Genomic DNA, 27,876 nt, shown 5'->3' on the forward strand with positions numbered 1-27,876 from the left:
CCTTTTCCCAGCCTAGGTATGTGCTTCCCATAATAAACTATCGTCTTCTTGCTCTGCAAGCATCTCTTTGTGTGCAATAGCAGCAGCCAAAGTCCACCCTGTCATCTACAACTTCATTAACATCTATCTACAACACCACTCTAGTATCTCTCAGTATTGTGAATAACACCGAACTTACCTTTCGTTGGTATCTTCATGAACTTTATCTAAAAGGCTGAGTTAAGCATTTGAAAAATCTATTGAAACCAGCCATTGTAAGTTCATCTTAGATTGGGTAGTTTGCAAGTCTCTGTGGCTTTGTTTAATGTTTTGTATTTTTCTCAGAAGGTTGATAAAGAATGTATAATTATTATTCTGTGTATATTAATCGCCAACGTGTTGCATGAGTCACACTACTACAAAGTCCACTCTTTGGCCGGACACACTGAACTCGCTATGTACGGAAACTCTCCAGGAGGTTATAGGGTTTCCTTTCAACGTTTTCCCCCTTTTTCTCCAGGTTCCCTTTGAAAGCACGGACAACCAAGGCATTGTATACACCTGGGTGGGCCGGGCCGCCGACCCGGATGAAGCCAAGCTGGCTGAGGACATGATGAACTGCATGTTTGATGACTCCTACAGCAAGCAAGTGAGTCAGAGCAGGAAAACAATGGCCGGGCCGGGGGGGGGGGCTGCGCATGAGATGGGACTGTTTCCCACCCTCTTTCCTTGCAGCCAGGGCCAGATTTAGGTTTGATGAGGCCCTAAGCTGCTGAAGGTAATGGGGACCTTTATATGTCTAGCTGTCCTTTGTCAACAACAAAGTGTTGAATATATGCTAGATGGTAATTTATGAGTTTGACCAAACTGCGGGAGGCAGTGGAAGACAGAAGTGCCTGGCGTGCTCTGGTCCATGTGGTCACAAAGGGTCGGACACGACTAAACAAAAACAAAATTTATGGACCTAATAGGTATCTAAAGTCATTTGCACATAGCAAAACATGTATTTTATCAAAGTAACTGTTGAACTGAAATACAATTAAGAAGAAGTACCATGTTTTTTGCTCCATAAGATGCAGCTGACCATAAGACGCACCTAGTTTATAGAGGGGGAAAGCAAGAAAAAATATATTATTCGCAGAGCAAGTAAGCGGCTCTCGCTTTTCTTGCTTTAAACCCTTCCGTCCCTCCTCCCGCTTCACTGAGAAGCCAGCAGAGCAAGAGCGATAGCTGCGCAGCGCCTCTTGTTCTGCTGGCTTTCCAGCAAATCGGGACGAGGGAGCTCTGAGCAGAGCCAGGCAGTGGCTCTTGCTGGCTTTTCTGGGAGGTGTGGGAAGGGACAGAGGGCAGCCTGTCAGTTTCTTCTCCCACCTCGCGGAAAAGCCCCCAAGAACCGCACACACGCTCCGCGCGGCTCTTTAAAGGGAACGCTGAGCAGAGCCTCCCACCTGCATTCGCTCCATAAGACGCACACACATTCCCCCTTACTTTTTAGGAGGGAAAAAGTGCATCTTATGGAGCGAAAAATACAGTATATTAATAGTGAAATGCAATTAAGAAGTATATTAATAGTGAAATAATTATTAAGCTCTAACTTAAAACGATTTTTTAATTCATACCAAACTGAATAATGCCAAACACATTGGCAATTGGCAATAACAAAAGTTCCTTTAGAAACACAATTTACAAATACTCGTAATTTTTTGGGGGGAAGGGGCCAAGAGAGTGGCTTGTTTAGCTTATACATAAATCTGGCACTGTTCACAGCCTGCCCTGGCAGGCAGGTATCCATGGCATCAGGCAGATTGGGGAAGGTAAATTGGGGGATTGGGCTGGATGACCTCTGGGGAACTTACGGTTTGCTCTGGGTGTTCACGCAGCCTGCAGGGGTTTCTGCTAGCGTGAGCCTGAACTGAATCCCATCTGAAGGAGAGAGCCATTGAAGGCCGCTAGCTGGGACATCTCTGTTCTGCCTCCACAGTTGGTGGCAATAATGGAAGGGAGAGAAAGGGCTCTTGTGCTCCAATCCTGCTTTTGGTGGTTTCCCGGGGACATATGGTTGGCCCCTGTGAGAACAGGATGGCGGACTGGGTGGGCTACTGGCTTGATTGCGAGAAGCCAAGTTACAGGGATCCAGGCAGAGGGCCTTCTCGGTAGTGGTGCCTGCCCTGTGGAACGCCCTCCCACCAGATGTCAAAGAGATAAACAACTACCAGACTTTTAGAAGACATCTGAAGGCAGCCCTCTTTAGGGAAGCATTTAATGTTTGATGTATTACAGTTATTTTTTTATTTTTTTTTGGAAGCCGCCCAGAGTGGCTGGGGAAGCCCAACCAGATGGGTGGGGTATAAATAATAAATTATTATTATTATTATTATTATAGAATAGAATCATAGAATCATAGAGTTGGAAGAGACCACAAGGGCCATCGAGTCCAACCCCCTGCCAAGCAGGAAACACCATCAGAGCACTTTTTGGCGGAAAAGAAGCTCAACCATTTTGGGAAAAACTAAAAAAATCTCAACAACGTTGCCAAAAAACGTTTTTCTTTTCACTGTTTGAAATTTGGCACCCCTATCCAAACCTGCATTAGGTTTAAGTCAAATTGGCGTTGCAAAATTTGCTCTGCTGCTGTTAACCGAAAGAGGGTTACATGCAGGCAGGCACACCATTAAGTCATATGGCAGTGAGTCACCTGACTGCCATATGACTTCAGGGACATGTCACGTGATGTCAGGCGTTTCCCATTAAGGGCAGCAAAGATTCCCGTTGCAGCTGCAAAGGAAGAACCTGCCTTTGCCACCACCGCTGGTGTCAGGTGTGGGAAAGGCGAAGGGGTTTCACCCAAAATGGACTCCCGGGTCAAATCCAGGGGACTTGCAGGTCTAATGTGGTTTCTTGCCACTGACCTATGCTAAGCCCTGAAGTCTAAACCAGAACCCCCATTCTGCTCAGACCCCTCAACCTTATCCTCGGAAAACAAAAATAGGCTTAAAAATTATGTAGGCAAAATTATGTAGGCAAGACCTGAGGCCTAGAAACCTAGAATCATAGAGTTGGAAGAGACCCCAAGGGCCATCGAGTCCAACCCCCTGCCAAGCAGGAAACACCATCAGAGCACTCCTGACATATGGTTGTCAAGCCTCTGCTTAAAGACCTCCATAGAAGGAGACTCTACCACACTCCTTGGCAGCAAATTCCACTGTCGAACAGCTCTTACTGTCAGGAAGTTCTTCCTAATGTTTAGGTGGAATCTTCCTTCTTGTAGTTTGGAACCATTGCTCCGTGTCCGCTTCTCTGGAGCAGCAGAAAACAACCTTTCTCCCTCCTCTATGTGACATCCTTTTATATATTTGAACATGGCTATCATATCACCCCTTAACCTCCTCTTCTCCAGGCTAAACATGCCCAGCTCCCTTAGCCGTTCCTCATAAGGCATCGTTTCCAGGCATTTGACCATTTTGGTTGCCCTCCTCTGGATAATTATTATTATTATTATTGACCCAGAAGCCCTGTCTTACCTGCCTCAAAATGGCCACTCCCCCTTTTGTTCCAGGTGATAAATGAGGGAGAGGAGCCTGAGAACTTCTTCTGGGTTGGAATTGGTGCACAGAAGCCTTATGACGGAGATGCAGACTACATGAAGTATTCTCGCCTTTTCAGGTGAGCGCTGTTCCTCTTGGTCCTCCCCTCACTCTCTTCCTTCCCATGAAAAATATTTTACCTACTTCAGGGGCATTAGCATAAGCTTTGAAAACCAGGGAGGGGGGCATCGTACAACGGGGTGGGCGACCTGTGGCACTTCAGAGTTTGCTGGACTCCAATGCCCATCAGTCCCATCTTACACGGTCACCGTGGGGGGGCAGGGGGGGTTGGAGACAAGGGCACCTGCTGTGCTGCAAGTTTCCTGACCCCTTGACACTGAAGCCCCACTCAAATGACCGTAATGTTATTGTAGGGATGCGAGTGGCGCTGTGGGTTAAACCACAGAGCCTAGGACTTGCCAATCAGAAGGTCGGCGGTTCGAATCCCCGCGACGGGGTGAGCTCCCGTTGCTCGGTCCCTGCTCCTGTCAACCTAGCAGTTCGAAAGCACCTCAAAGTGCAAGTAGATAAATAGCTACCGCTCCGGCGGGAAGGTAAACGGCATTTCCGTGCGCTGCTCTGGTTCGCCAGAAGCGGCTTAGTCATGCTGGCCACATGACCCGGAAGCTGTTTGTGGACAAACGCCGGCTCCCTCGGCCTATAGAGCGAGATGAGCGCCACAACCCCAGAATCAGCCACGACTGGACCTAATGGTCAGGGGTCCCTTTACCTTTAATGTTATTGTGCCCTTCCTTCAGCTTCTAAAATCTCGTGCCCTTCCGACATGCAATTTCACAAAATTCCATGAAGTCACAAAGTCCAGCAACTTGCATTATAAACCTGATTTTTTTTAATTTAAAAAAAACCCCTCAAGCCATTCATAAGAAGCGTAATAGCTAGTCCTGTTTCCAGAGAGGTTACTCAGTTCCATCAAAGGCCATGGCCAATCGCCTTCTCAATGCGTCCCACAGACGGTCCGGGAATAAGTGTGTTTTTACATGAATGTGTCCTTTTATTTAAAATGCATCTCTGTGTTGTTTGTGGGGCCTGCCTGGTGTTTTTACATGAATAGAATGTGTGCTTTTATTTAAAATGCATCTCTGGGTTATTTGTGGAGCATAGGAATTCATTCATTCCCCCCCCCCCAAAAAAATATAGTCTGGCCCCCCACATGGTCTGAGGGACAGTGGACCAGCCCCCTGCTGAAAAAGTTTGCTGACTCCTGCCCTATCCTGTTCGCAGGGCTACAAATCTCAGAGAGGGGTTGAACAATCTCTCTTTCCTCCCAAGGAACTGTGGGACTCAGAGCTATTTGAGGGGGAACAGGGGTTTTCTAACAACTCTCAGCACCCGTGAAAAAACTGCAGCTCCCAGAATTCTTTGGGGGCTCCCAGAATTCTGTGACTGCACAATGATACCTCTTTAACTATTGCGGCTTCCACCGAAGAACTCTGGGAACTGTAGTTTAAGGGTGCTGATAGTTTGGAGATTCCTTTTTGCCAGGGATTGAACCTAAGACCGTCTGCATGAAAGCAGGTGCTTTGCCACTGAGCCACAGCCCTTCCCCATTTTACTGAAATTCTGGCCTTGTCTCTCAGGTGCTCCAATGAAAAGGGCTATTTTGCAGTGTCTGAAAAATGCTCGGATTTCTGCCAAGACGATTTGGCGGACGACGACATCATGCTCCTAGACAATGGGCGTGAGGTAAAGTTTTCGGCATGGGGGATTTATTGAGTCTTAAAAATACGTTTTTGGGTGTGAGGAATTCAAATCTGTGATTTTTGCAATTGGACAACAATTAGCTTGGTTAAGTCTACATTTGATGAACTAGCACATAAACAGCTTTCGGGAAACCAAATAATTTTAATTTTTGCCTTCTGAAAATGTCAGGTAATTAATAATAGCATATAACTGCAATTACTTGGCAATCCTTTTCCATGATTCCTGTGCATACCTTTTACTTACCAAGCAAAACTAAATTTTGTTAATTTAACCAAGATTATCTCTTGATTTCCCAAGTTGTGTTATAACTTTTTAGCACCCCTCGTTCTGGGAGATTTGAAAGTTGAAAAATTCAGTACACCCTAATGGGGAATTTGGGGGTTGGGCAGCTCCTCCCAGCCTCTCAGAAAGAGGGCAGAGGGGAGGCAGACTGCTTTTAGTGTTGTAGGGCAGATAGAAGAAGGGAGCAAAATCTGTGAATCGGGACATGAGAGAAGACTCTTCCCCCTGCCAAATGATTATTTTGGGATACGTGTTTTAATTTTAATTTCTATTAAACTTGCGTTTTCAACCTATTCCAACTTTTTTCTCTTCTCCCCCCACCCCGGCAGGTATACATGTGGGTAGGAACACAGACCAGCCAGGTGGAGATAAAGTTGAGTCTCAAAGCCTGCCAGGTAAGGAAGAATGTCACAATTGCCCAAAAATCCTAGGGACCCCCACCCCCAAAAAAACTTGATTCAGAGCAAATTGCGTTTCATTCATAGCATTGTATAGTTGGCAGGGGTCTCCTGCAATGCAGGGATAAGCAGCCGCCCCACACGGGGATCGAACCTGCAACCTTTTATAAGCACTGGGCTCTAACCGACGGAGCTATCCAGGCAGGGATAATTGTTGTTTCCCACGAATCCTGAAACTGGCTCATCGTTGAGATCGCTCTGCTTGTGGAGCGTGGTCCAATGACTCATGGGGGTTGTGTCATGGTTTGGGGCAGGGACCGCAGCACCCTCCTTTTTTGGCTATTTGCAGGGGACCGTTTTTCAGTCGAGGGCCGCATTTCACCCTCCTTTTTTGGCTATTTGCAGGGGACCGTTTTTCAGTCGAGGGCCGCATTTCTGTTTGGAATCGGCCAGCAGGGGCCACATGCTGGCAGTGGGTTGGTGACAGAGTTAGAAGAGAGCAGGGCAGCCCCTTTCATTCTGCCCCTTCCTCCTTTTTCAACCACCCAATCCCCTTTCTCTCTCCTTGCCCAACCTCTTCCCCTCCCACGATACCAGGGTGAGGCCTGTGCCTCGCCTGTACCCGGCCGATAGGAAAATGCCAAGCCTAAGAGACAGGCAAGAGCGGTCTAAGAGCTGGATCAGGCCAATGGCAAAGCAGGGCCTGAACACGACAGCATTTACCCTATATCACAAGTGTTTAGGTCATTAATGTGTTTTAATTTACTTTTGATTTGTATTGTTTTCGGTCCCGGACTCCCTTGGGAAGAAGGTCGAAGTGGAAATGCAACAATTTTTTCCTCTTCCCTCCCTTTCCCTTGTCCTTGCGTGATGTGTGTTTAATATTTTGGGTTTTTTTAATAAAAAGATTGGCTTTTAGGAACTGTCTTGTTTAGACTGTACATTAAGCTGCTCCTGGGAGCCTTTCTGGCGTAGCAGCAATGCTTAAAATAAAAAGCAATGAAAATAATTAAATTTTAATTTTAAACTTGAAGATAGCTGGACAGGCTCAGGCAGAGGTAGTATTGGGGCTGGCAAGCCCTTGGTGGCCTAATCCAACCCTTTTATATGTGTGGTGTAAGGAACCAGCATTTTGTTGTCTCCTGCCTCTGAACTTCCCTCTGTTTTCTCTGCAGGTATACATCCAGCACATGCGCTCGAAGGACACAGCTCACCCGCGGAAACTGCGCCTGGTTCGGAAAGGCAACGAACCACCTGCCTTCACCCGCTGCTTCCATGCCTGGAGCATTTTCCGGAAGCCTCCGGCCTAAGCCGCTCGCTGGTGGTGGTGGCCTCTCCATGGGACTCTATTTCACCTGCTGGACCTCAGTGCTCAAGTAGGGGCAGTACAGCTGTATCCTGTTGTTTTTAAGACCAGCTGATTGGACAAAATGTTACTGGAGGAGGAGCTAGAATTTGCCCCCTCCCCTTTTAAAGAAACAGCACCAGCCTATTAAGCTCCCCACCCCCCCTTTACAAACCACTTTTCACCTAAATTTTTCTCTCTCCTCACCACCTTGGGGCAGTGAAATAGATGCTGCCTGGACCCACTCTTGCGAAAACATTGCCGCTGGGGCTCTTCCTACAGCTACAGCATCACTATGTTGTTTTCCCACTTGCACAGAGATCTTTTTTATATATAGTATATTTAACAGAACGCACGTGAGCTGTGACTTCTTATTCTGCTCTTTGAGAGCACTGCAGCCTGGACCCAGTTTGATGTCTGTAACAGCAACCTCTCTCCTGTCTCTTTTTGAAGCAAGTTGTGCGAGGCTGGGCAGAGGAGCGAGACAACTGGCGCCTTCAACCTGGGCAAAAGAGTTTGCAGTGCACTTAAAAGACTTCAGGAAAAACCATGACGGAGAAGTCCATTTTAAAAATCAGATAAAATAAAATCGAGTTTATTGCTTTTAAAAGTTGTTATCTGCTGCTAGACCTCATGGATGCAAAAAAATGTCTCCTTTGAAATGTATGGTGACTTGTGCATTTTGAGGAAAAGGCAGGCATACCTTTTATCTATAAAAACCTACCATGCAATCGCTGCAGTTGTCCTTTTATAGGTTAGTATCTTGCAGAATTCCTGTACAGGAGGAGGAAATTGTGGATATTTTACATTCATGTTTTGGTGACTGGCCTGGTCTTTCATAATATTGCTTATTTCCAGCAGAGTAACATTTTTAAGTGTTGCCCCCTTTACACTGAATTTTCTGTGTCAGAACGGGAGAACCTTTTCAGCTGCAAAAGCTTCCCCCCCACCCCAAAAAGGATTTGGCCTGTTCTAGGTCATGTCCATGCTAATCTCCATCTATTATAAGGTGGGTCCTTAATCTGCTTGGCTCTTCAGTGGGTGCTGCAAACAGCCTCTAACCTAAGCGGGACATGAGACGACTTCCACCATTTCACAAAGCCACCCTTGTTCGCCCCCTTCAGAAGCCAGGAAGTTCCCACTGCCTTCTTCCTCCCTGTACCGGGGGGACTGGCAGCAGCAGTTTCACCCCGGTCCTTCGTGGGGCTGACACTGTTTGTTCCACCTTCCGCTTTTCAACATCACGACATATCTGTATAATCACAAAGTTTGGCTGCTGATACATCACAACGTTGGAAAGGTGATATCGCCCAGGCCTACCTGGGACCGATGGGAGTTCAAAACTTATCAGGAGAGCATCAGGCAGAGAGAAACCCAGAGCTCTGGCTAGGTCTGTGACCTCGAATGGCAGCAACTACAGTGGTACCTCGCAAGACGAAAAGAATCCGTTCCGCGACTCTCTTCGTCTAGCGGTTTTTTCATCTTGCGAAGCAAGCCCATTGACGGATTAGCGCTATTAGCGGCTTTTAGTGGCTTATTGGCTTTGCGGATAAGCAGATAAGCGGCTTAGAAAAAGGGGGGGGAAGGGAAAAAACCCCGCAGGAACTCGCAAGACATTTTCGTCTTGCAAAGCAAGCCCATAGGAATTTCGTTTTGCGAAGCGCCTCCAAAATGGAAAACCCTTTCGTCTAGCGGGTTTTCCATCTTGCGAGGCATTCGTCTTGCGGGGCACCACTGTATCCTGTGAAATGGGGCTAGGGAACTGGATCCTTTTTGTCCCACCTACCAGTGGCCTGACATCATGATTCAGGGTGCGTTTGAGCATGGCTGTCTGCACATTCCACTCACTTAGCTGTTCTGTGATGTTTTCCCATTGCTATTGCACCACTCCCATCTGGAAGGGCACCCTAGCACAACAAAACATGAGACCTAAAAAATAAAACAGAATGTTTTTGGCATAAGCAGCTGCAGGATTTTCTGCAGGGACCTACAGGTTATGAACGGACTGGAAACCAAGCTGTATATTGTGAATGCTTTGCAGACACAAATCAGTATTGATCACATTTAGCTTCCTCCCATACCATCACGGGCACAAAGTCATCATGAACCCACAATTAACAGGGAACCTGGAACAACAAGCCACATGTAAGCTTAAGATATTATTAAATGCTTTATTTTTTTCCATTATTAAAAACCTGTATTAATAACTAAACAATGCTAAATCTGTCATCTGAGCAAAACAAAGAAGGTCCCAACAGAGAGGGTACATTCTACCAAGGAAACTAACCCCCCCCCCCAAACTCCCTTCCACAATTAAGTCTGGCAAAAAAAAAAAAAAAAAATTAAGACACACAATGGCACGTTTCCACTATAGAACTCCGCTCTGTCATCCGCTCACAAACATGCGCACCCGTGCAAAATCACACACTCTCACATGCACGCCTGGGTTTGGGGGAAGGGGTCGAGGAATCAAACCGTACCAAAAAACCAAAAAAAGTCTGACAAAGAGTTTCGTGTAACGTCATTATCAGGAGGCAACGTCTGGGCATTAAGCAGCGAGGAAATGATCCCACGCATGGAACAGACAGCCACAATCTAAGGCAGAGCCCGCACTATTTTAAGACTTGATACCAGCTTTCGCCAACTTGGTACCTTCCAGATATTCTGGGCTACCAACTCCCAGCAGCCCCAGTTGGAGAAAGCTGCTCCACCTTCCAGGCCTGAGCCAGCGTCTGTACCTGTCCGAGACCCAATTTTACAAATATATATAATGGCTGGCTCCCCTTCTCTCCCACTTGGCCAAACTTTTCTTGGCACTAAAATGTCAGCGGTGGGAACAAAAAAACGAGGAAACAACTCATACTGTAAGACTTCAGCGAAAGAAGAAAGAAACAAAACAAGCCAAGACCTGAACTCAGCGCTTCGTCGCTGCAAAGGTTACCTTGGCCACAAGACAGGCTGCAAAGGCCCAGAGCTTCTGCCAGCAGGAGGTAATATGCCAAAGAAACACAGGTAAGAGATGACTGCTTATTAAAAGCAGAGGTAGAGGAGGAAATTCTGGGCCTTCCAAGTGTTTGCTGGGCTGCAACGTCCATCATTCTCGAGCAAGGGCCATGCTGGATGATGGGAATGGGAGTGCAACAACATCTTGAGGGATGCTGGTTCCCCACCCCTATATTAAAGGCTGCCTGACACAATCCCACCCACCTGCCCCCTAAGAAACACAGGCAAAGGAAGAGGGGTAAGTCCAGGCCTGGCCCCTTGCAAGATGCAGCTGGATGTTTCAGGTGGCTCACCCAAAAACAGAGAGCACGGCTTGCGTTAAGTCATTGCATGCAACCATCTCCAAATCCATTCTCCAAAAATCCTCAAAGCGGATTACAAAAATCCAGGGCCAGGGGCTGGGAAGAGAGACCCACCTTCCGACACAAATAAGGTCCTACAGATTTCCAACATCCCGCTGCTTGGCTGGAAAAGAAAGGCTGCCTTTTAATAGCAAAACAGGATTTGGCAGCTGTTTTCAGAGGGTGGCCTGGAGGGAGCTGGTGACTTGGAGCCCTTTCGAGTTCAGGATTCATAAATAAATGAAAATGTGACACGAGGGACAGAATCAGATGGGGGAAGCAAGGCGTTGCAGCCTCTCTGCCCGACAGATGCACAGAAGATGCTTGGGCTCTCCAGATGTTGATGGACCACAACTCCCATCATCCCTGACCGTGCTGGCTGGACATCTGGAAGGCACAGATTCCCCTCTCTCTGTTAAGGGGGGAGATTTTAAGAGGCGGCAAAAGGAGGAGACAAGGAGTAAATAATAACACACTAGGCGCACTGGCTTCAAACACCAGTGCATGATCATAACACTCGCCATCCAACCAGCAGAAATAAAATGTAATAAAGGTGTTACAACAGGGCTACATGTGAATAGCAGTACACTTTTGAACCTGCCGCCAAAGTCTCACGCCATACTAGTCTGCTTCCTAAACCCACCTGAAGATCACTCAGCAAGAAATAATAGGCATGTCATCTGAGCTTTTTGCCACCTCATTGCTCCGTAGGCGGGTCACAGGGCTGGCATCAAACAGAAGGTGTCAAAATTAGCAAGCCAAATTTTCAGGAAGGAAGTTGCCACCTTGTGGTAATAACTGGACCCAATGCTCCTTGGGTCGGGGTGTGTGTGTGAACCTGTGACCCTCCAAATATTGCTTGACTCTTAACTCTCAGCAGCCAGCAAGACCAAGGGTCAGGGGTGATGGGAAATGTCGTGTCACAACACCTTGAAGGCCATCCTTTCAGATAAGGCTGAGAAAGCAAATGGCGGACTGAGGTGCGAGATGCAAACACTTGTACTTTATGAGTTCCATATTTCCAGTGTCCCTTCATGTACCTCTCCTCCTTCCCCCCATCCTAAAAAAATGCACAGTTCCTAGAAAAGGAGGATCAGGGGACGCCATCAAACAGGAGACACAGGAAATTCACTCGGACGTTTTCTTATTCGGTGTGAAGCTTGCAGCCATGCAGAGGTAACAAGAGCTCTCTTGAGCGGCTGGTTAGAACTTCAACCACATGGAGGGAAGATGTGCAGCTGCAGGTGGGTTTCCTCGTAGATCCGTTTCCCGAAAACCTGCCTCTTGCGCACCCAATTTGTACAGCTGCACCGCTGAAAGAAAACCCTTCTGCCCAGCTAGACAAAATGTTCTCTGCAAGCCAAGAACAAAATAACAACTTTCCGCCAGTATTACAAAAGAATTTCTTCAGGTTGGGCTCTTCTCCAAAGAGTTCCCCACTAGCACCACAGAAGTGGGAGGCATTTTGCCATAAGATCAAGGCCTGTTTTCCCCAGCCGGCTGATGCAAGAAGTTGCCAGAAGTAGGGTGGGATGGGGTGGAAAAGCTCTCAGAAAAAAGGAGGAAAGGAGAATCTGGAAGTATGTAAACAGAGCAATTCAGCCACTCGATCCCAAGAGGTTTCAGAGAGGTGTACCAGGAAGCAGAAATAAAACCATCCGTCAAGTGTGTCTGTATATATCTAAAAAAGGCTCCTTTTTCGTGCAAAGTTTGATGCTGATACCTCGGCCAAAGAGAGAGGCTGGTTCAGTCTCGGTGGGATCCTGACGCCACAGGCAGGCCTCTCCCATGCGCCCACTTTGTGTCTCGTTTTTGCTTTGTTAGAAAAAGGTTTTAAGAGTTTTAGTGTGTGTTTTTGTGCAACGGAAGAGACAACTTGGTCCTGTCGAAGAGGTTGGCACATTTTCCTTTTCTTCATTTTTTTAAAAAAAGAAGTAGTTGGTGATTGCAAACTTGGGAGAGGTACCGAGGAAGAGGTGATAGGGGAGACCCCCCAGCACGAAGAAATCTTCCTCATGAGTCCACTTCCAGGATGTGTGGTAGAAAAACGTTATGACTCTTTGTAATTAAGAAAAAGGAAGAAAATGCAGAACAGGGTCTCTGGAAGGAGAGGAATAGGAAAGACCAACGGTCTGTTACCACACAGTCAAAAGTCTTTTGTTCCTGGGGGGTGTCGAGCGCCAAAACAGGCCAGTGGAACCTTGTGTAGTCTCTGCAGAAGGAACACAGAATTATGAGCTGGGTACTCTGCAACTAGACACATCCACTTACAAAACTTCAGTTTCCTTATTTTGAAAAGCCTACACTCTCTGCCTAGTTTTCAAGTTGCCTACTAAAAACTCAAAACACTGCAATGGAAATAAAATGAATAAGAAACTGAATCAGTAGGATCAAAACGTTATCCAAACCTAGAGTTGCCATACATCTGGAATTTCCCAGATTTTTGTCTGGGAAAATCCGGATGTATGGCAGAAAAGGGCATTTTTTGGCGGAAAAGAAGCTTGACCATTTTGGGCAAAACTAAAAAAATCTCAACAATGTTGCCAAAAAACGTTTTTCTTTTCACTGTTTGAAATTTGGCACCCCTATCCAAACCTGCATTAGGTTTAAGTCAAATTGGCGTTGCAAAATTTGCTCTGCTGCTGTTAACCGAAAGAGGGTTACATGCAGGCAGGCACACCATTAAGTCATATGGCAGTGTGTCACGTGACTGCCATATGACTTCAGGGACACGTGATGTCAGGCGTTTCCCATTAAGGGCAGCAAAGATTCCCGTTGCAGCTGCAAAGGAAGAACCTGCCTTTGCCACCACCGCTGGTGTCAGGTGTGGGAAAGGCAAAGGGGTTTTACCCAAAATGGACTCCCGGGTCAAATCCAGGGGACTTGCAGGTCTAATGTGGTTTCTTTCTTGCCACTGACCTATGCTAAGCCCTGAAGTCTAAACCAGAACCCCCATTCTGCTCAGACCCCTCAACCTTATCCTCGGAAAACACAAATAGGCTTAAAAATTATGTAGGCAAGACCTAGAATCATAGAATCCTAGAGTTGGAAGAGACCACAAGGGCCATCGAGTCCAACCCCCTGCCAAGCAGGAAACACCATCAGAGCACTCCTGACATATGGTTGTCAAGCCTCTGCTTAAAAACCTCCAAAGAAGGAGACTCCACCACACTCCTTGGCAGCAAATTCCACGGTCGAACAGCTCTTACTGTCAGGAAGTTCTTCCTAATGTTTAGGTGGAATCTTCTTTCTTGCAGTTTGGAACCATTGCTCCGTGTCCGCTTCTCTGGAGCAGCAGAAAACAACCTTTCTCCCTCCTCTATGTGACATCCTTTTATATATTTGAACATGGCTATCATATCACCCCTTAACCTCCTCTTCTCCAGGCTAAACATGCCCAGCTCCCTTAGCCGTTCCTCATAAGGCATCGTTTCCAGGCCTTTGACCATTTTGGTTGCCCTCCTCTGGACCCGTTCCAGTTTGTCCGTGTCCTTCTTGAACTGGGGTGCCCAGAACTGGACACCAGTTCTGACTCTTTCCTCTTCACAGGACGTACCTCATTTAATCAAGATCCCTGGGGAACGAGCCTCGTCCTCATTTATGTTCCTCAGATTTCTCTCTGCTTCCTCCGATGGCCTGCGAGAGATCAGGATTTTAACATTATTTATTTAAAATGTTTTCAGTCTGCGCTTTTGCCTCACAGAACCCAGGGCATGGCAGAGATGGTTATCATTTTGTCCCTAGCATTTGGGGATATGCTGCCACTGAACAAGGAGATTTTCCTCTCAGTATCCAAATCAGGGGAACCAAGCATTATCACCGTAACATTTTTTTAAATAGAAAAAAGGCATTTTAAACTAAATAACAATCACTGGAATGGTTTGTTTAGGTTTACTCCTCGTCCATTTCACAGATTTTAAGGAGAAGTTATCAGGTCTTCCCATCATCATGCCATGTAGTTTAGATATAGATAGATCAATAGGATAGATATATATTATTTAGAACATTTGTACCCCACTCTTCAGCCAAAAAGGCCCCCAGGGCAGCTTACATACAATCAAAACAAGGTGGCTTACAATCTGAAAAAACCCATGACACACAAGGGGAAAGGGACAGGGACAGAAGAGGAAAAACCAAAACCCTGACACCAATTTCTAAACAGTTGTTCCTGTATTGACAAGCTGGCACAGTTCAGGGACTGGGCTTTTGGATAAGCTGATGGGAGCGAGCCTGGGATAGCTCAGTCAGTAGAGCATGAGACTCTTAATCTGAGGGCCGTGGGTTCAAGCCCCATGTTGGGCAAAAGTTTCCTGCATGGTAGAAGGTTGGACTAGATGACCCTTGGTGCCCCTTCCAACTCTACAATTCTGTGATTGATTCTCTCCCTCCCACAGAGGCAGTCCGATGGAATGGCTAGATAGAGACTTACGCCAAGTAATCCTTCACTTCCTCAGCGGTGATGTCTCCGGTGGTATCCAGTGGGGTGTCGATGCTGTTATTGGGTGAATCCACTGGCGTTGGAGAGAAAGAAGCTTGGTGTTCATCCGGAGACCCTGAGGGTAGGAGAAAGGGGGAAGAACCTTAGAGGAGCACTGACAGATCAGAATAAAGGCCCGTCCATCTCCTCCAGCCTTCTGTCCTCACCATACGGCCATTAGCAGAAACTCACTAACAACAACAACCCATCTGGTTGGGTTTCCCCAGCCACTCTGGGCAGCTCCCAACAGAATACTGTGGTACCTCGGGTTGCATACGCTTCAGGTTACATACGCTTTAGGTTACAGACTCCAATAACTCAGAAATAGTACCTCGGGTTAAGAACTTTGCTTCAGGATGAGAACAGAAATCGTGCTCCAGCAGTGCGGCAGCAGCAGGAGGCCCCATTAGCTAAAGTGGTGCTTCAGGTTAAGAACAGTTTCAGGTTAAGAACAGACCTCCGGAACGAATTAAGTATTTAACCCGAGGTACCACTGTATTAAAAACACGATAAAATATCAAACATTAAAAACTTCCCTAAACAGGGCTGCCTTCAGATGTCTTCTAAAAGTCAGATAGTTTTATCTCCTTGACATCTGGTGAGAGGGCGTTCCACAGGGCAGGTGCCACTACCCAGAAGGCCCTCTGCCTGGTTCCCTGTAGCTTTACTTCTCACAGTAAGGGAACCACCAGAAGGCCCTTGGAGCTGGACCTCAGTGTCCAGGCTGAACAATGTGAGTGGAGACGCTCCTTCAGGTATACTGGGCCTAGGCCATTTAGGGCTTTAAAGGTCAGCACCAACACTTTGAATTGTGCTCAGAAACATACTGGGAGCCAATGTAGGTCTTTCAGGACCGGTTGTTATATGGTCTCGGCGGCCGCTCCCAGTCACCAGTCTAGCTGTCGCATTCTGGATTAGTTGTAGTTTCCAGGTCACCTTCAAAGGTAGCCCCACGTAGAGCGCATTGCAGTAGTCCAAGCGGGAGATAACCAGAGCATGCACCACTCTGGCGAGACAGTCCGTGTGCAGGTAGGGTCTCAGCCTGCGTACCAGATGGAGCTGGTAGACAGCTGCCCCGGACACAGAACTGAGCTGCGCCTCCATTGACAGCTGTGAGTGCAAAATGACTCCCAGGCTGCGCACCTGGTCCTTCAGGGGCACAGTTACCCGAAACAAGACCTGAGCACCACAGGGCTCTCCCAGCAGCTGACATTCAGAGAGCAGAGAGCAGAGACATATCCCTTAGGAAGCAGCAGCAGGTCTGCACCTTAGCAGTCAGCATCATCTTAGAAAATCAAACCATCTGTTGTCTTCCATTGAGCACTTTGTTGATGGACCATTTACTACAAAGGGCAAGCCACAATGCCCCGATACATCGCTTTTTGTTTTGTTTTTAATTGCACAGAGTAGTCTTCCGTCAAATAAAGTATCTCCAGAGCGGGAGTGGACAAACTTTTTCAAGCCAGAGGGGCCGCATTCAAGGATGGCCAACTGTCCGAGGGCCACATGCCAGTGGTGTTTTGAGGACAAAATGGCCACCAAACACACACTCGGATGTCTGAATCACCACATACACACATACATAGATAGGCATAGGTATATACATGCCCACAATTGCAGCACCGGGTCAACACAAGGGGTTTCAGTCTTTCATCTCACCTCAGCGCTGTGAGGGGGAAGATGGGATCTGACTGGCTACTAATAAGAAAAAAAACAGGCTTTGTGACCTGATCAGGCCTCTGGACTCGCCAGCCCCACTTTGGCCATTCACACCATATATTTAAAGCTCAATGGTCCCTCTTTATGTTTGCAACTACAGCAGCTCGAAGTTGATATGCCCAGAGGTGGAAAGAGGGTATAATGCCAACAAAGGAAGAGTGGCAGATGGAAGTGGTAAAATATACAGAAATGAATAGAATAGAATAAGAGGTTGAGATATGAGAATGAGAGAGAGAGAGAGAGAGAGAGAGAGAGAGAGAGAGAGAGAAAAGATTGGAAAGGTTTCGTAGATAACTTTTTAATATGCTTGTGGTAATTTCCCAAGTAAACAGGAACAGAGAAAATTCACCCGTAGTGACTTATGGAGAACTAGAAAATGAAAAGACAGGGATTCATTGTAATATGTAGTGGAAAAGAAAATCGTGAAGTGAATCATGGAAAGTGGAGGGAAGTTGAAATTAAATGTGTAATTGGCATTTGGACAATCATTCATTGTTCTTATTGTAAAATGAAAATGATAAATAATTTTAAAAACCACAAATAAATAAAGCACTATACCATTTTAAAACAGTTATGGCTTCCCCCAAAGAATTCTGGAAGCTGTAGTTTCTTCAGGGTGCTGAGAGTTGTTTAGCGGATCCCCCTGTTCCCTCCACAGAGCTACGATTCCCAGTGTGATTTAACCATAAATCCCTTTTTCCCAGGGAACTCTGGGAATTGTAGTTCTGTGAGGGAAACAACTTTTAGCACCCTTAATAAGCAACATTTCCCACAATTCCTCAGGGGACGCCATGGCTGTTTAAAGCACTGCCATAGCGCTTTGCATGTATGGTGCAGGCGTGACCCTAGAGAAATGAAACTTCTTACAAAAACTTGCAATTTTCTCAAAGAGTGGAATTCACATTTTTTAGTGGAAAAAGACTGGTGAGGATAAAGCAGTTTTGAAACCGAGAGGTTTAACTTTCCCCTCAAGCTATTGGGAAAGGTTACATCAGAACTGCAGCAATGGTGGCAAAATCAGAAGAAGCCATTTTGTTCACTATTCCCTGATATTGATTAGGAAATCGGGCCGTTCCCTTACGGTCGCTGCTGGCAAGGGAATGGCTGGCTTCTGATCCTTGGAGGACGTGAGTCCCGTTGGCCTGGTTCAGTTTCGGCATTGCTGTGAAGTTGTTCCTGAAATGACAAGGGAGCAGCCTTTATTGTTACCAGGCTGGACATGACATTGTTCAGACAATTAGTTAATAGCACGGTTTAAAATCGAAATAGCAATGGTGAGGACCCCTCAAGCGAAAAGTAACTGTGGTATGAAGGGAGGAAAGGCAGGCTTTAAACTGGGAGACAGGAAGAGTTTTCGTCTCAGGGACCACATCCTTTCTTCAGCAACATTTCGGGGGCCACATTCCACTGGTGGGCGGGGATAGAGGGGGAAGTGGGTGGGGCCAAAAGCAAAGTGGGTGGAGCAAGAGGTGATTTCTTCCCTCCGTACAATGTGGTACATCCCACCCAACAAAAATTGAGACTCTTCAGCCTCCATTCAGGAAAGTGAGAGGCATTAGGTAAAGGCCCCTGGACGGTTAAGTCCAGTCAAAGGCGACTAAGGGGTTGAAGAGCTCATCTCGCTTTCAGGCTGAGGGAGCCAGTGTTTGTCCACAGACAGCTTTCCGGGTAATGTGGCCAGCATGACTAAACCACTTCTGGTGCAACGGGACAACGTGACGAGTGCCAGAACGCACGGAAATGCCATTTACCTTCCTGCCACAGTGGTACCTATTTATCTACTTGCACTGGTGTGCTTTCAAACTGCTAGGTTGGCAGGAGCTGGGACAGATCAATTGTCAACCGTGCAGACTTCGCAACGCCTCTGGTTTGCAACCGAGGGTCAACGTTTTAACGCGCACACTGCTCTCTCTGTCTATAGCCAAGGTTGTGTTTACTGCATGCGAAGGAACAACAAACATCTGATCACGACAGCAAAGACAATTAAAATCTTCTGCAGTGAGGCCCGCCAAATCCTGCAGCCTGCACAAGATATGCAAATTGAATATTCTTGCGTGATTTCTTCCCCTTCGGTGTTAACTGATTTCTATAACTCAACACTTCCAAGCATCTTCCTCTGCTGCCTTAAGGACTAGAAACTTGACTCTCTTTTTTAAAAAGGATCCAAGATTCTCAGGAAGCAGAATTCTGTGCCCGCTGCAGTTCAGCAAAGCAACAGCAACGTGACTGTATACACTAAACTTCCCCTTCAGGTTTGCAGACAGACCAGCTATGTATAAAACAAGTTTTCGCCTCCACCGTGAAATATTTTGCCTGCACTTGAAGTCACGTACCCCAATCATTTCCTTCAAAGCCACTGTTGCTGCTTAAAGAGCTGCACTTACCCGAGGCAGGTGGAGTCGTGCACACGGCTCGTGTCCAGCCCACACAGTGGCTCCGTGATATTCCTGGTGCTCAGGGAGAATCGCTCGAACTCCGACGGAGAGATCAAATAGAAGCCTGGAAAGAGAGATGGGGGAGCCAACACTGATCAGTCTCTGTTCCTGATGAGAGTCACGTGGCCCCACCAGCAGAATCCACTTCCCTTAATACACTGACTGTAGGTTTTCCTTCCGGTTTTATGGGTAAACAGGACAGCTTTTATTGAAGCGCACTGATCTTTTTTTAAAAAATCTGACTGTTAAAATGAAAGCGTTCACAACTGAAAAGATTGGGAAATGATACATGAGTTGAAAAAAAATGTTTAAAATAACCTTTTCTAAAAAACAACAACCCAAAGCCTTTCTTTTAAGAATTCTAGGTGCCAAAATCCCAAAAGAGCAGAAAGGACTATTTATGTATGCAACCACGGCTGTGTGGATGTTATTGGCCCAGAGATGGAAAGAAGAAAAAGCCCCTACCAGAGAAGAATGGCAGATTACTGTAAATTGATGGATTATGCCAAAATGGAAGAATCAGAGATCAGGAATACCAAAGTTTTAATAAGAAATGGGGGAAATTTACAATTTATCTTAAAAACCATTGCAAGCAGCTAAAATCTTTGTAGGATTGGAATAACACTTGGACATAGTGGAGATGTAAAAGATTTGGATTATCATAAAAGATGCAGGAGAAAATGATTGACAATAGGACCCACGAAGGGAAGGAGGCAAATCCAGGAGATTCCTTGAATCGTTGTTTTATTGTTGTATGTTGGATATGTGATTGTAAAACTTCAATCTAAAAAACCAAATAAATCCCAAAAGATAAAAATAAAAAGAGTGTTCACAACTGCGATGGCTTGGGCTGATAGGAGTTGGAAGTCCAGAATATCTGGAAGGCTGCTTCAACCTAAACAGCCCCAACCCCTTCACCTGCTCCAACTCTTTGATCACCCCGGTCTAACTTGCCCCACCCCAGGGCAAGTTCTCAATCTGCTTTTTTTTAGCTCTAACTAGCTCAACCCCTAGGGATGCAGGTGGCGCTGTGGGTCAAACCACAGAGCCTAGGACTTGCCAATCAGAAGGTCAGCAGTTCGAATCCCCGCGACGGGGTGAGCTCCCGTTGCTCAGTCCCTGCTCCTGTCAACCCAGCAATTCTAAAGCACGTCAAAGTGCAAGTAGATAAATAGGTACCGCTCCGGCGGGAAGGTAAACGGCGTTTCTGTGCGCTGCTCTGGTTCACCAGAAGTGGCTTAGTCATGCTGGCCACATGACCCAGAAGCTGTACGCCGGCTCCCTCGGCCAATAAAACGAGATGAGCACCGCAACCCCAGAGTCGGCCATGACTGGACCTAGTGGTCAGGGGTCCCTTTACCTTTACCTTAGCTCAACCCCATAGTGCCTCACCATTCCCAGATTCTTCCAGGTCTCAGTGTCCCTGCCCCACGGTGCCCCCTCTTTCCCTCTGGGTCTAAGTCTTCCTCCTGCCCCACGTTGCCTCCTTGCTCCTTCTGGGCTCACCTTGCCCGTGTTTGGTGAAGACGCACGAGGCGATTCCGCTGATGTCCTCCTTCCGGATGCAGTCGTAGTGCACCTGTGGCCGAAGAGCGGGCACTGTGAAGACGTGGATGTCCCCCAGGTTGGTGAGGCACGCGAGGCAGTTCTCTGCGTAGTCCTCGCACGCCACGCTCACGAAGTTCACCAGCCCCACTTTCCGTACCCGGCAGCCCTCGTGGGCCGTCAGCTTGAACTTGGTTTTGGCGCTGACTTTGGGCAGCGTGAAGACCTGGAGTGGGAGACAGGGGGAAGTGAGTGGGGTGATGTCGCAAGGAGGATGCGCAAGGCTTTAGCCCCGCCCAGGTGAAGCTCCGCCCTCCCGGGCTCAGGAGGGAGCAGGTTCTCAGAAAACTCATTTCTTTTCTCCGAAAGAACTGCACCTTCTCTCACGTTCCCAGAAGCTCAAAGCAAAATAGCAGCCCCCTTGCCAAACTTGCAGGACAATGGCACCCACCCAGGTTTTGTTAGAATCAGCCTGGTGCCTATTGCTACTGGTAGGGCAGAAGGCGGGGAGCCCAACAGTAGGTGGCGCCAGAGAACCAGCGACAGGCAGAGCCAACCGATTCCAGTTTTGTCCTTATTCTCTTTGCTGCCATGCTCTACGAGGGCAACACTGACACAGAGGAGGTGGAGACAGAAGCAGCTGGCAGGCAGTCAATTGAGAGAGAGGGAAATGCTTTGCCTTCACTCTGAATGAGCGGTCACCTTTGGCCTTGTTCATAACTCAGCACCCCACCCCACTCAAAAAAAGGACTGCTGAGGACACTTTTTGTGAACCTCCCCGACTCAGCCCTCGTAAGATTGAGGTGCCAGCGGCCCCCAAGGGCACTAGATACCCAAATAACTTTCTCACACGGCTAGAGATTCTGCCCCTCCCTCGGGATTACCTTGAACTGCTCTTCTGAGGCGATGAGCACTGAATGGCTGCCCTGCATGTCGGGGGCTTTGGCCAGGTCCCGCGAGACCTCGTACGGTTCCGGCAGAGGGTTCCCCCGGCCGTCTAAGACGGCAATCGACACCACTGGCGCTCTGTGCATGAGCTGGATCTCCTTGCCCAAGACCGCCTCCACCGAGCGCTCGGAAAACTTCTCCTGCGAAGGGACCTCCAGGGCATAGGCAAACACCGAGCCAGAGTTTGTGCCGGCCCACATGGTGGGCCCATGATGCGCAGCTGTGGGGGGGAGAGGGGAGGGGGAAGACAGGTAGTGAGAGAAGGCATCCTGCACTGAGCCGAGGGCTGGGATGGATGACCTCCCAGGTCCCTCTCAGTGCTATGATTCTAAGGGCCAAGAACCTTATTTTTGAGTTTTTATTTTGCAAACCACTCTGTGATCTTTGGGTGAAGGGCAGTATAGAAATGTAATTATTATTATCAATAATAATAGTGGAGCTATAGTGGAACATAGTACAAGTCTAGCGCTCATTTCCATATTACAGTGGTCGGGTTACAAATGCTTCAGGTTACAGACGCTTCAGGTTACAGACTCTGCTAACCCAGACCTCAGGTTAAGAACTTTGCTTCAGGATAAGAACAGAAATCGTGCGGCGGCAGCAGGAGGCCCCATTAGCTAAAGTGGTGCCTCAGGTTAAGAACAGTTTCAGGTTAAGAACGGACCTCCGGAATGAATTAAGTTCTTAACTCAAGGTACCACTGTATTTGCAAATGGTTGTGTTTTTTCTGGAAGCAAGTAACACGAAAACGAGCACCAAAGTTGGGCTTTACTTCACTATAAGTTCCAGAAGTGGCTTTCGGATCGCATGAAAGCTCAAATATAGAACTAAGAGTTAGCAAAATGCAGTGAGAGCGGAATAAACTGCCTTTTAAATGTGGCAAGTGACCAATTCCAGGACTGATGCTGCCAGCCTTTCCCAACTAGATGCCCTTCAGGCGCTGTCAAACTACAACTCCCACCATCCCTTGCCACCAGACATGGGTGTCTGGGACTATTGGGCAGTAGAGACCCAACCATCCCAGACTCCGGTCCCTTTCCACCTGCGTTGAACCTCTTCCTCCTCCTTACCGTCTCGGAGGAAGGTATCAGCGAAGTAGAGGCAGCGCACGACTCCCGACAACGAGTCGTCGGCCGAGCGGGGTTCAATCCGCCGCTGGACGGGGGTCATCTCCACCTCGTGGGGGCCGGGCTGCTCAGCCAGCTGGGCATTTGCCTCCTGCACCTGACGGGGGCAAGAGGGGGGTGAGGCAGATTTGTGTCAATAATAATAATAATAATAATAATAATAATAATAATAATAATAATATTTTTATTTATTTATATCCCACCCTCCCTAGCCGAAGCCGGGCTCAGAGCGGCTAACAAGAGTAAAACGATAAAACATTCTAAAATCATTTCATTATAAAATTAATTCCAATCAAATTAATTTTGCCAGAGATGAGAAAGTTAGAGTGAAGCTTCAAAAACATTTCCGGGCCACCCTGCTCTACAATATCACATTCCCCATCCATCCTCAACTATCTCCAGGACTTCCCAGTTTGGCCCATTTTTATCTTCCATTTATCTTTTTATTCTGTTCTCTTGAGACTGCTGGATTCTGACTCACCCTTGACCACTGGCCTTGTTGGCTGGGGGCCACTGGGAGTCAGTCAGAGTCCAGCAACATCCAAAGGGTTCCCCCTGATCTAGCCCAATGCTGCCTACCTTGACTGGCAGCAGTTCCCAGTACGTTTCCAAGCACAATTCAAAGTGTTGGTGCTGACCTTTAAAGCCCTAAATGGGCTTTAAAATATATCTGAAGGAGCGTCTCCACCCCCATCGTTCTGCCGGGACACTGAGGTCCAGCGCCAAGGGCCTTCTGGCGGTTCCCTCACTGCGAGAAGCCAAGTTACAGGGAACCAGGCAGAGGGCCTTCTCGGTGGTGGCATCCGCCCTGTGGAACACCCTCCCAGCAGATGTCAAGGAGATAAACTACTATCTGACTTTTAGAAGACATCTGAAGGCAGCCCTCTTTAGGGAAGCTTTTTACTGTATTTTAATACTTTGTTGGAAGCCGCCCAGAGTGGCTTGGAAAACCCAGCCAGATGGGCAGGGTATAAATAATAAATTATTATTATATATTCTCCACTCCATTTTTCACCTTTGCCAGGCTCCTTTTCACTGGGAGATGGAGCCATTTCCCCTTTCTCCAATCAGGGCCTTTTGAGGTTCAGCCCCTTCCAAGAAGCATCTCTCCCCCAGAAACGGGGAAACCAAAAGGCTCCCTTTGCTTGCTGCTGCCACGACTACACATCAGTCCCAAAACCTCAACCTCTCTCTCCCTTCCTTCCAAACCTTTGTTAGGGTTTAACCCAGAACTCGAACCCGCAGCTTTCCTAACTGGGCACGCGCCCCGGTTCACTCACCTTGCTCGAGGGGCTGCTGGTGTTGACCCTCTTCTTCCCGGACACCCTGCTCTTTCGGATCCTGCGGAAGGACTGCCGGAGAGACTTCTTCAGGGACTTCACCCGAGAAAGAGGCCCCTCCATGGCGAGGGAGTCGTTGGGGTGCAGCGTGCACCTGTTTGAGAGACAGCAGAAGGGTGGATTTGATTTAAATCAAATTGATTTAAATCACAATTTAAATCACTAGTCAGTAAGACTTCACTTAAAACATTTTTTTACAGAAAGACTCGTTCTTGCTGGTATAATTTTAATATTTACAAGCAGATGAAGGTTTCATTTTTGGAATAATAAATTTTCAGAGTAGTTTTTACAGTTACAGTGGTACCTCGGGTTAAGAACTTAATTCATTCTTGGGGTCTGTTCTTAAACTGAAACTGTTCTTAACCTGAAGCACCACTTTAGCTAGTGGGGCTCCCCGTTGCGCCTGCGCGATATCTGTTCTTATCCTGAAGCAAATTTCTTAACCTGAGGTAATATTTCTGGGTTAGCAGAGTCTGTAACCTGAAGTGTATGTAACCCGAGGTACCACTGTACATCCCAAATTTCTGATTTGGTTATACTATTAGAAATACATAGATGGATAATTATGACATTATTGTGAGGTTTAATAAGTTAACTGTTAATATTAGGACAACTTTTCTGCTGTACTTTATTGGAAGGAGAAAAATAATCATTTCCTCAATAACAATTGAAACAACTGAAATTTATTTAACTAAAACAGTAACATTATAGCATATGTATCCATGTTTGTTAACTGATGTGGTTAAACGGTTTTTTAAAAAAAAACTTAGACTGAGTTTCAGCACACATGCCAAACTTAAAACAAATCCTTATTTCCCGATGAATAGCCTTTGGACTATAACGTAACTTAAATAGAAAACTATCTTTAGAAAGATTTTTCCTCCAAAAGCATTTTATTTTAAAAATCCCATTTAAATAAAAAAAATCTGATGCATTAGTGGGCGGTAGGTATAAAAAGGTTGACTGCCCCTGATTTATAGGGTCAAAACCAGCACTCTGAATTGAGCCCGGATACAAATTGCTTGAGGATTCAAATGAAGGTGCTTTCACCTTAAAACTCGTCCTGACCCTCCCCCCGCGCCCCCTACCTGGCCAGCACAGAGTTCCTCCGGTAGTAATCGTACACCCCGAAGCCGTGGCTGGTCCCAAAAGCCACCAGGTTCCACTCGGAGTGCAGCGTGACGGCCGTCACGGCCGCTGGGGGCATGCACTGGACGAGGATGCAGGGCTGGAAGCCCGGGGCGAAGGCGAGGGAGCCGTTCTTGGGGGCGAGGCGGTCGTGGCCCTTCCACGTGAAGCCCTCGCGGTCCTGGAGGAGGTCGACCACGGCCACATTGATCAGGTGCTCCGACTTTTCGTCTGCGAGCTCCATCACCAGCACCTGCCACGGAGGAGGGGCAGAAAGACGGGGATCAGGGACAAGAGGAAGCTGATTCTCAGTTTCACACTGGGGGAGGGTGCGCAACGTGAGCCTATGTCACAGGAGCAGTCACCGCATAGTCACCAATCACACAGTCCAAAGATGGGGCTAATGCTTTATTAGCAAACATGCTAACACCATGGCAGAAACCAGAGCGCACAGAAACGCGGTTTACCTTCCTGCGGCAGCGGTACCTATTTATCTACTAGCACTGGCATGCTTTCAAACTGATAGGTCGGCAGGAGCTGAGACAGAGCAATGGGAGCTCACTCCGTTGAGGGATTCGAACCACCGACCTTCTGATCAACAAGTCCAAGAGTCTCAGTGGTTTAGACCACAGCACAACCCGCATCTCTTAAGTTCCCACCACCCTGCTCACTAAGCCCTGTTAGCTCTTCAGTTTCTGACACCTCCAACTCCCAAATCTTCTCCCTCTTCTCCTTTGACCTCTCATTGTTGTCCCACTGCCAAGTCCCAGGGCCCATAGCCTCTTCCCTCGGTGGTTTCCCTGCTGGTGCCTCCCAACATTCCTCTGAGTCCAATCACTCCATGACATCTGCACAATCTTAACTTAGCTCTCCAACTCTGCCACCCTATTGCCACGTCAAGGTCTCCCGGAGAAGCAGAATTGTAGAACTGGAATGTATCCCCCAGAAAACCTCATGCAGCCCAACCACCTGCGATGCAGGAATCGCTGGCAAAGATCCCTGGCGGATGGCCACCCATCCTCTGCTCAGGCAGCCCTTAAAGTATCCTGGACCCATGTAATTCAGGGCTTTGTGTAAACAGTGGTACTTTGGTTCTCAAACGCCTTGGTGCTCAAACAACTTGGAACCCAAACACTGCAAGCCCAGAAGTGTTTCAGTTTGCAAATCCTTTGCAGAAGCCGAACATGCTCCGTTTTGAGTGTTACGCTGAAGTCCTGTCTGTTTTTCCTATTTATTTTGTGTTTTTGTTTTTGCATCTCTTTTTGTTTTGTTTTTGTGACTGTGTGGAACCCAGTTCAGCTACTGATTGACTGACTGTGTGGCTGCAGTACATTGATTATTGCTTTCACTTTATGGATCAATGGTCTTGTTAGATAGTAAAATTCATGTTAAATTGCTGTTTTACGGGTTGTTTTTAAAAGTCTGGAACGGATTAATCCATTTTGCATTACTTTCTATGGGAAAGCGCGCCTTGGTTTTGGAACGCTTTAGTTTTGGAATGGACTTTCGGAACGGATTAAGTATGAGAACCAAGCACAATAACCTGGAACCCGGCATGGCAGTGCAGTTGCTAAAGCAGAGGTCTGACATGCTGTTGGCCGCCTGCCCTCATCATTTGCCCGGCCGCTGCCTTCAGCACCAGCTGGAGCTTCCGGGCCAGGCAAGTGTGGGCAGGTTAGGAGGGATTGCATCATGGGGTTCAGAAAAATTATGCCTTTCCCAGTTACCTGCCCTGCTGTGCCAGCCACCACCATCTTAGCTGTGTATTTGCACAGAGCAATCTTCTGAATCCCCAGCCTGGGGTCATCGCTGTAAGGGTCGAAGCAGCCAACCTGGAAGACAAATATCCATTCATTCATTTCGAGGGAGAGAGAGAAGCAAAGGATATGAAGATCAGAGCCACACAATTCCCTCTGTAAGAAGAAAGCAGTCAAGTGCTGTATATATTGGAGCGTGTGTTCATATGGTTGGGAGTAGAGGAGAAGCTCACAACGGGCCTCTTTCTGCAGTGTTTCATCAGACCGCGTGAACAAAGTTTCCCAAACTGGTTGATACTGAAAACACCGCCCCCTCTCCCCACAGTCCATGGGTCGAAAAGGGCCTGGGGTGGGAAAGATGCCTTGCACTCGATGAGCAAGCATGCAAAATGTTTGTTCTGCATTTTTTTTTTTTAATGCAACATATACTTTTATGTAGATGAGGTGCAGACTATGAAAGTTTCCATCCAGCTCTAAAGCTGCAATGACTCCCTTCCTCCACTTGGGGGCAGAATTCGACAAGCATTAGCCAATTCTTTTTTAGAAAAGAGAAGATTTTAAAGGATGCATTGCTGAATTCGTTTAGAAACGAGTGAGACAAGATAACGAGTACCGACGTAGCAGAAATCAACACAGAGCTAGCTGCTTCTCTACTCTGAGGCTCCATCAGCACTGTGCATTCAAAGCCGTACCCTACCACTTGCAAGAGCCGTCAGTTCCCCCAAAGAACCCTGGGAGCTGTAGTT

At 47.3% G+C, this 27,876-nt stretch overlaps 2 protein-coding genes across 7 annotated transcripts in view; one reads left to right on the plus strand and one right to left on the minus strand.

Moving 5' to 3' along the window:
- The window catches only part of FLII (FLII actin remodeling protein), a 55,048-nt gene extending 47,007 nt beyond the window's left edge, over window positions 1-8,041 (plus strand). Inside the window, exons 26-30 of the mRNA XM_081839560.1 lie at window positions 500-628; window positions 3,536-3,642; window positions 5,162-5,267; window positions 5,897-5,962; window positions 7,141-8,041. Coding sequence (XP_081695686.1) covers window positions 500-628; window positions 3,536-3,642; window positions 5,162-5,267; window positions 5,897-5,962; window positions 7,141-7,275 — 543 coding nt within the window. The 3' untranslated portion in view covers window positions 7,276-8,041. The remainder of the gene's footprint in view (window positions 1-499; window positions 629-3,535; window positions 3,643-5,161; window positions 5,268-5,896; window positions 5,963-7,140) is intronic.
- Window positions 8,042-9,461: 1,420 nt separating this feature from the next.
- Window positions 9,462-27,876, minus strand: part of LLGL1 (LLGL scribble cell polarity complex component 1) — an 82,373-nt gene continuing 63,958 nt past the window's right edge. For all 6 annotated transcript variants that reach the window (XM_081839593.1, XM_081839592.1, XM_081839591.1 and 3 more), the window contains exons 13-23: window positions 27,101-27,205; window positions 25,334-25,626; window positions 24,186-24,339; window positions 22,849-23,002; window positions 21,715-21,998; window positions 20,792-21,056; window positions 19,235-19,349; window positions 17,932-18,026; window positions 15,084-15,207; window positions 14,211-14,290; window positions 9,462-12,866 (exon numbers count right to left, since the gene is read on the minus strand). In XM_081839593.1, the coding sequence (XP_081695719.1) occupies window positions 14,212-14,290; window positions 15,084-15,207; window positions 17,932-18,026; window positions 19,235-19,349; window positions 20,792-21,056; window positions 21,715-21,998; window positions 22,849-23,002; window positions 24,186-24,339; window positions 25,334-25,626; window positions 27,101-27,205 (1,668 nt within the window). In that variant the 3' untranslated portion in view covers window positions 9,462-12,866; window position 14,211. The remainder of the gene's footprint in view (window positions 12,867-14,210; window positions 14,291-15,083; window positions 15,208-17,931; window positions 18,027-19,234; window positions 19,350-20,791; window positions 21,057-21,714; window positions 21,999-22,848; window positions 23,003-24,185; window positions 24,340-25,333; window positions 25,627-27,100; window positions 27,206-27,876) is intronic.

This window comes from Podarcis erhardii, assembly GCF_964252035.2.
Source record: "Podarcis erhardii genome assembly, chromosome: 14".
NCBI lineage: Eukaryota > Metazoa > Chordata > Lepidosauria > Squamata > Lacertidae > Podarcis > Podarcis erhardii.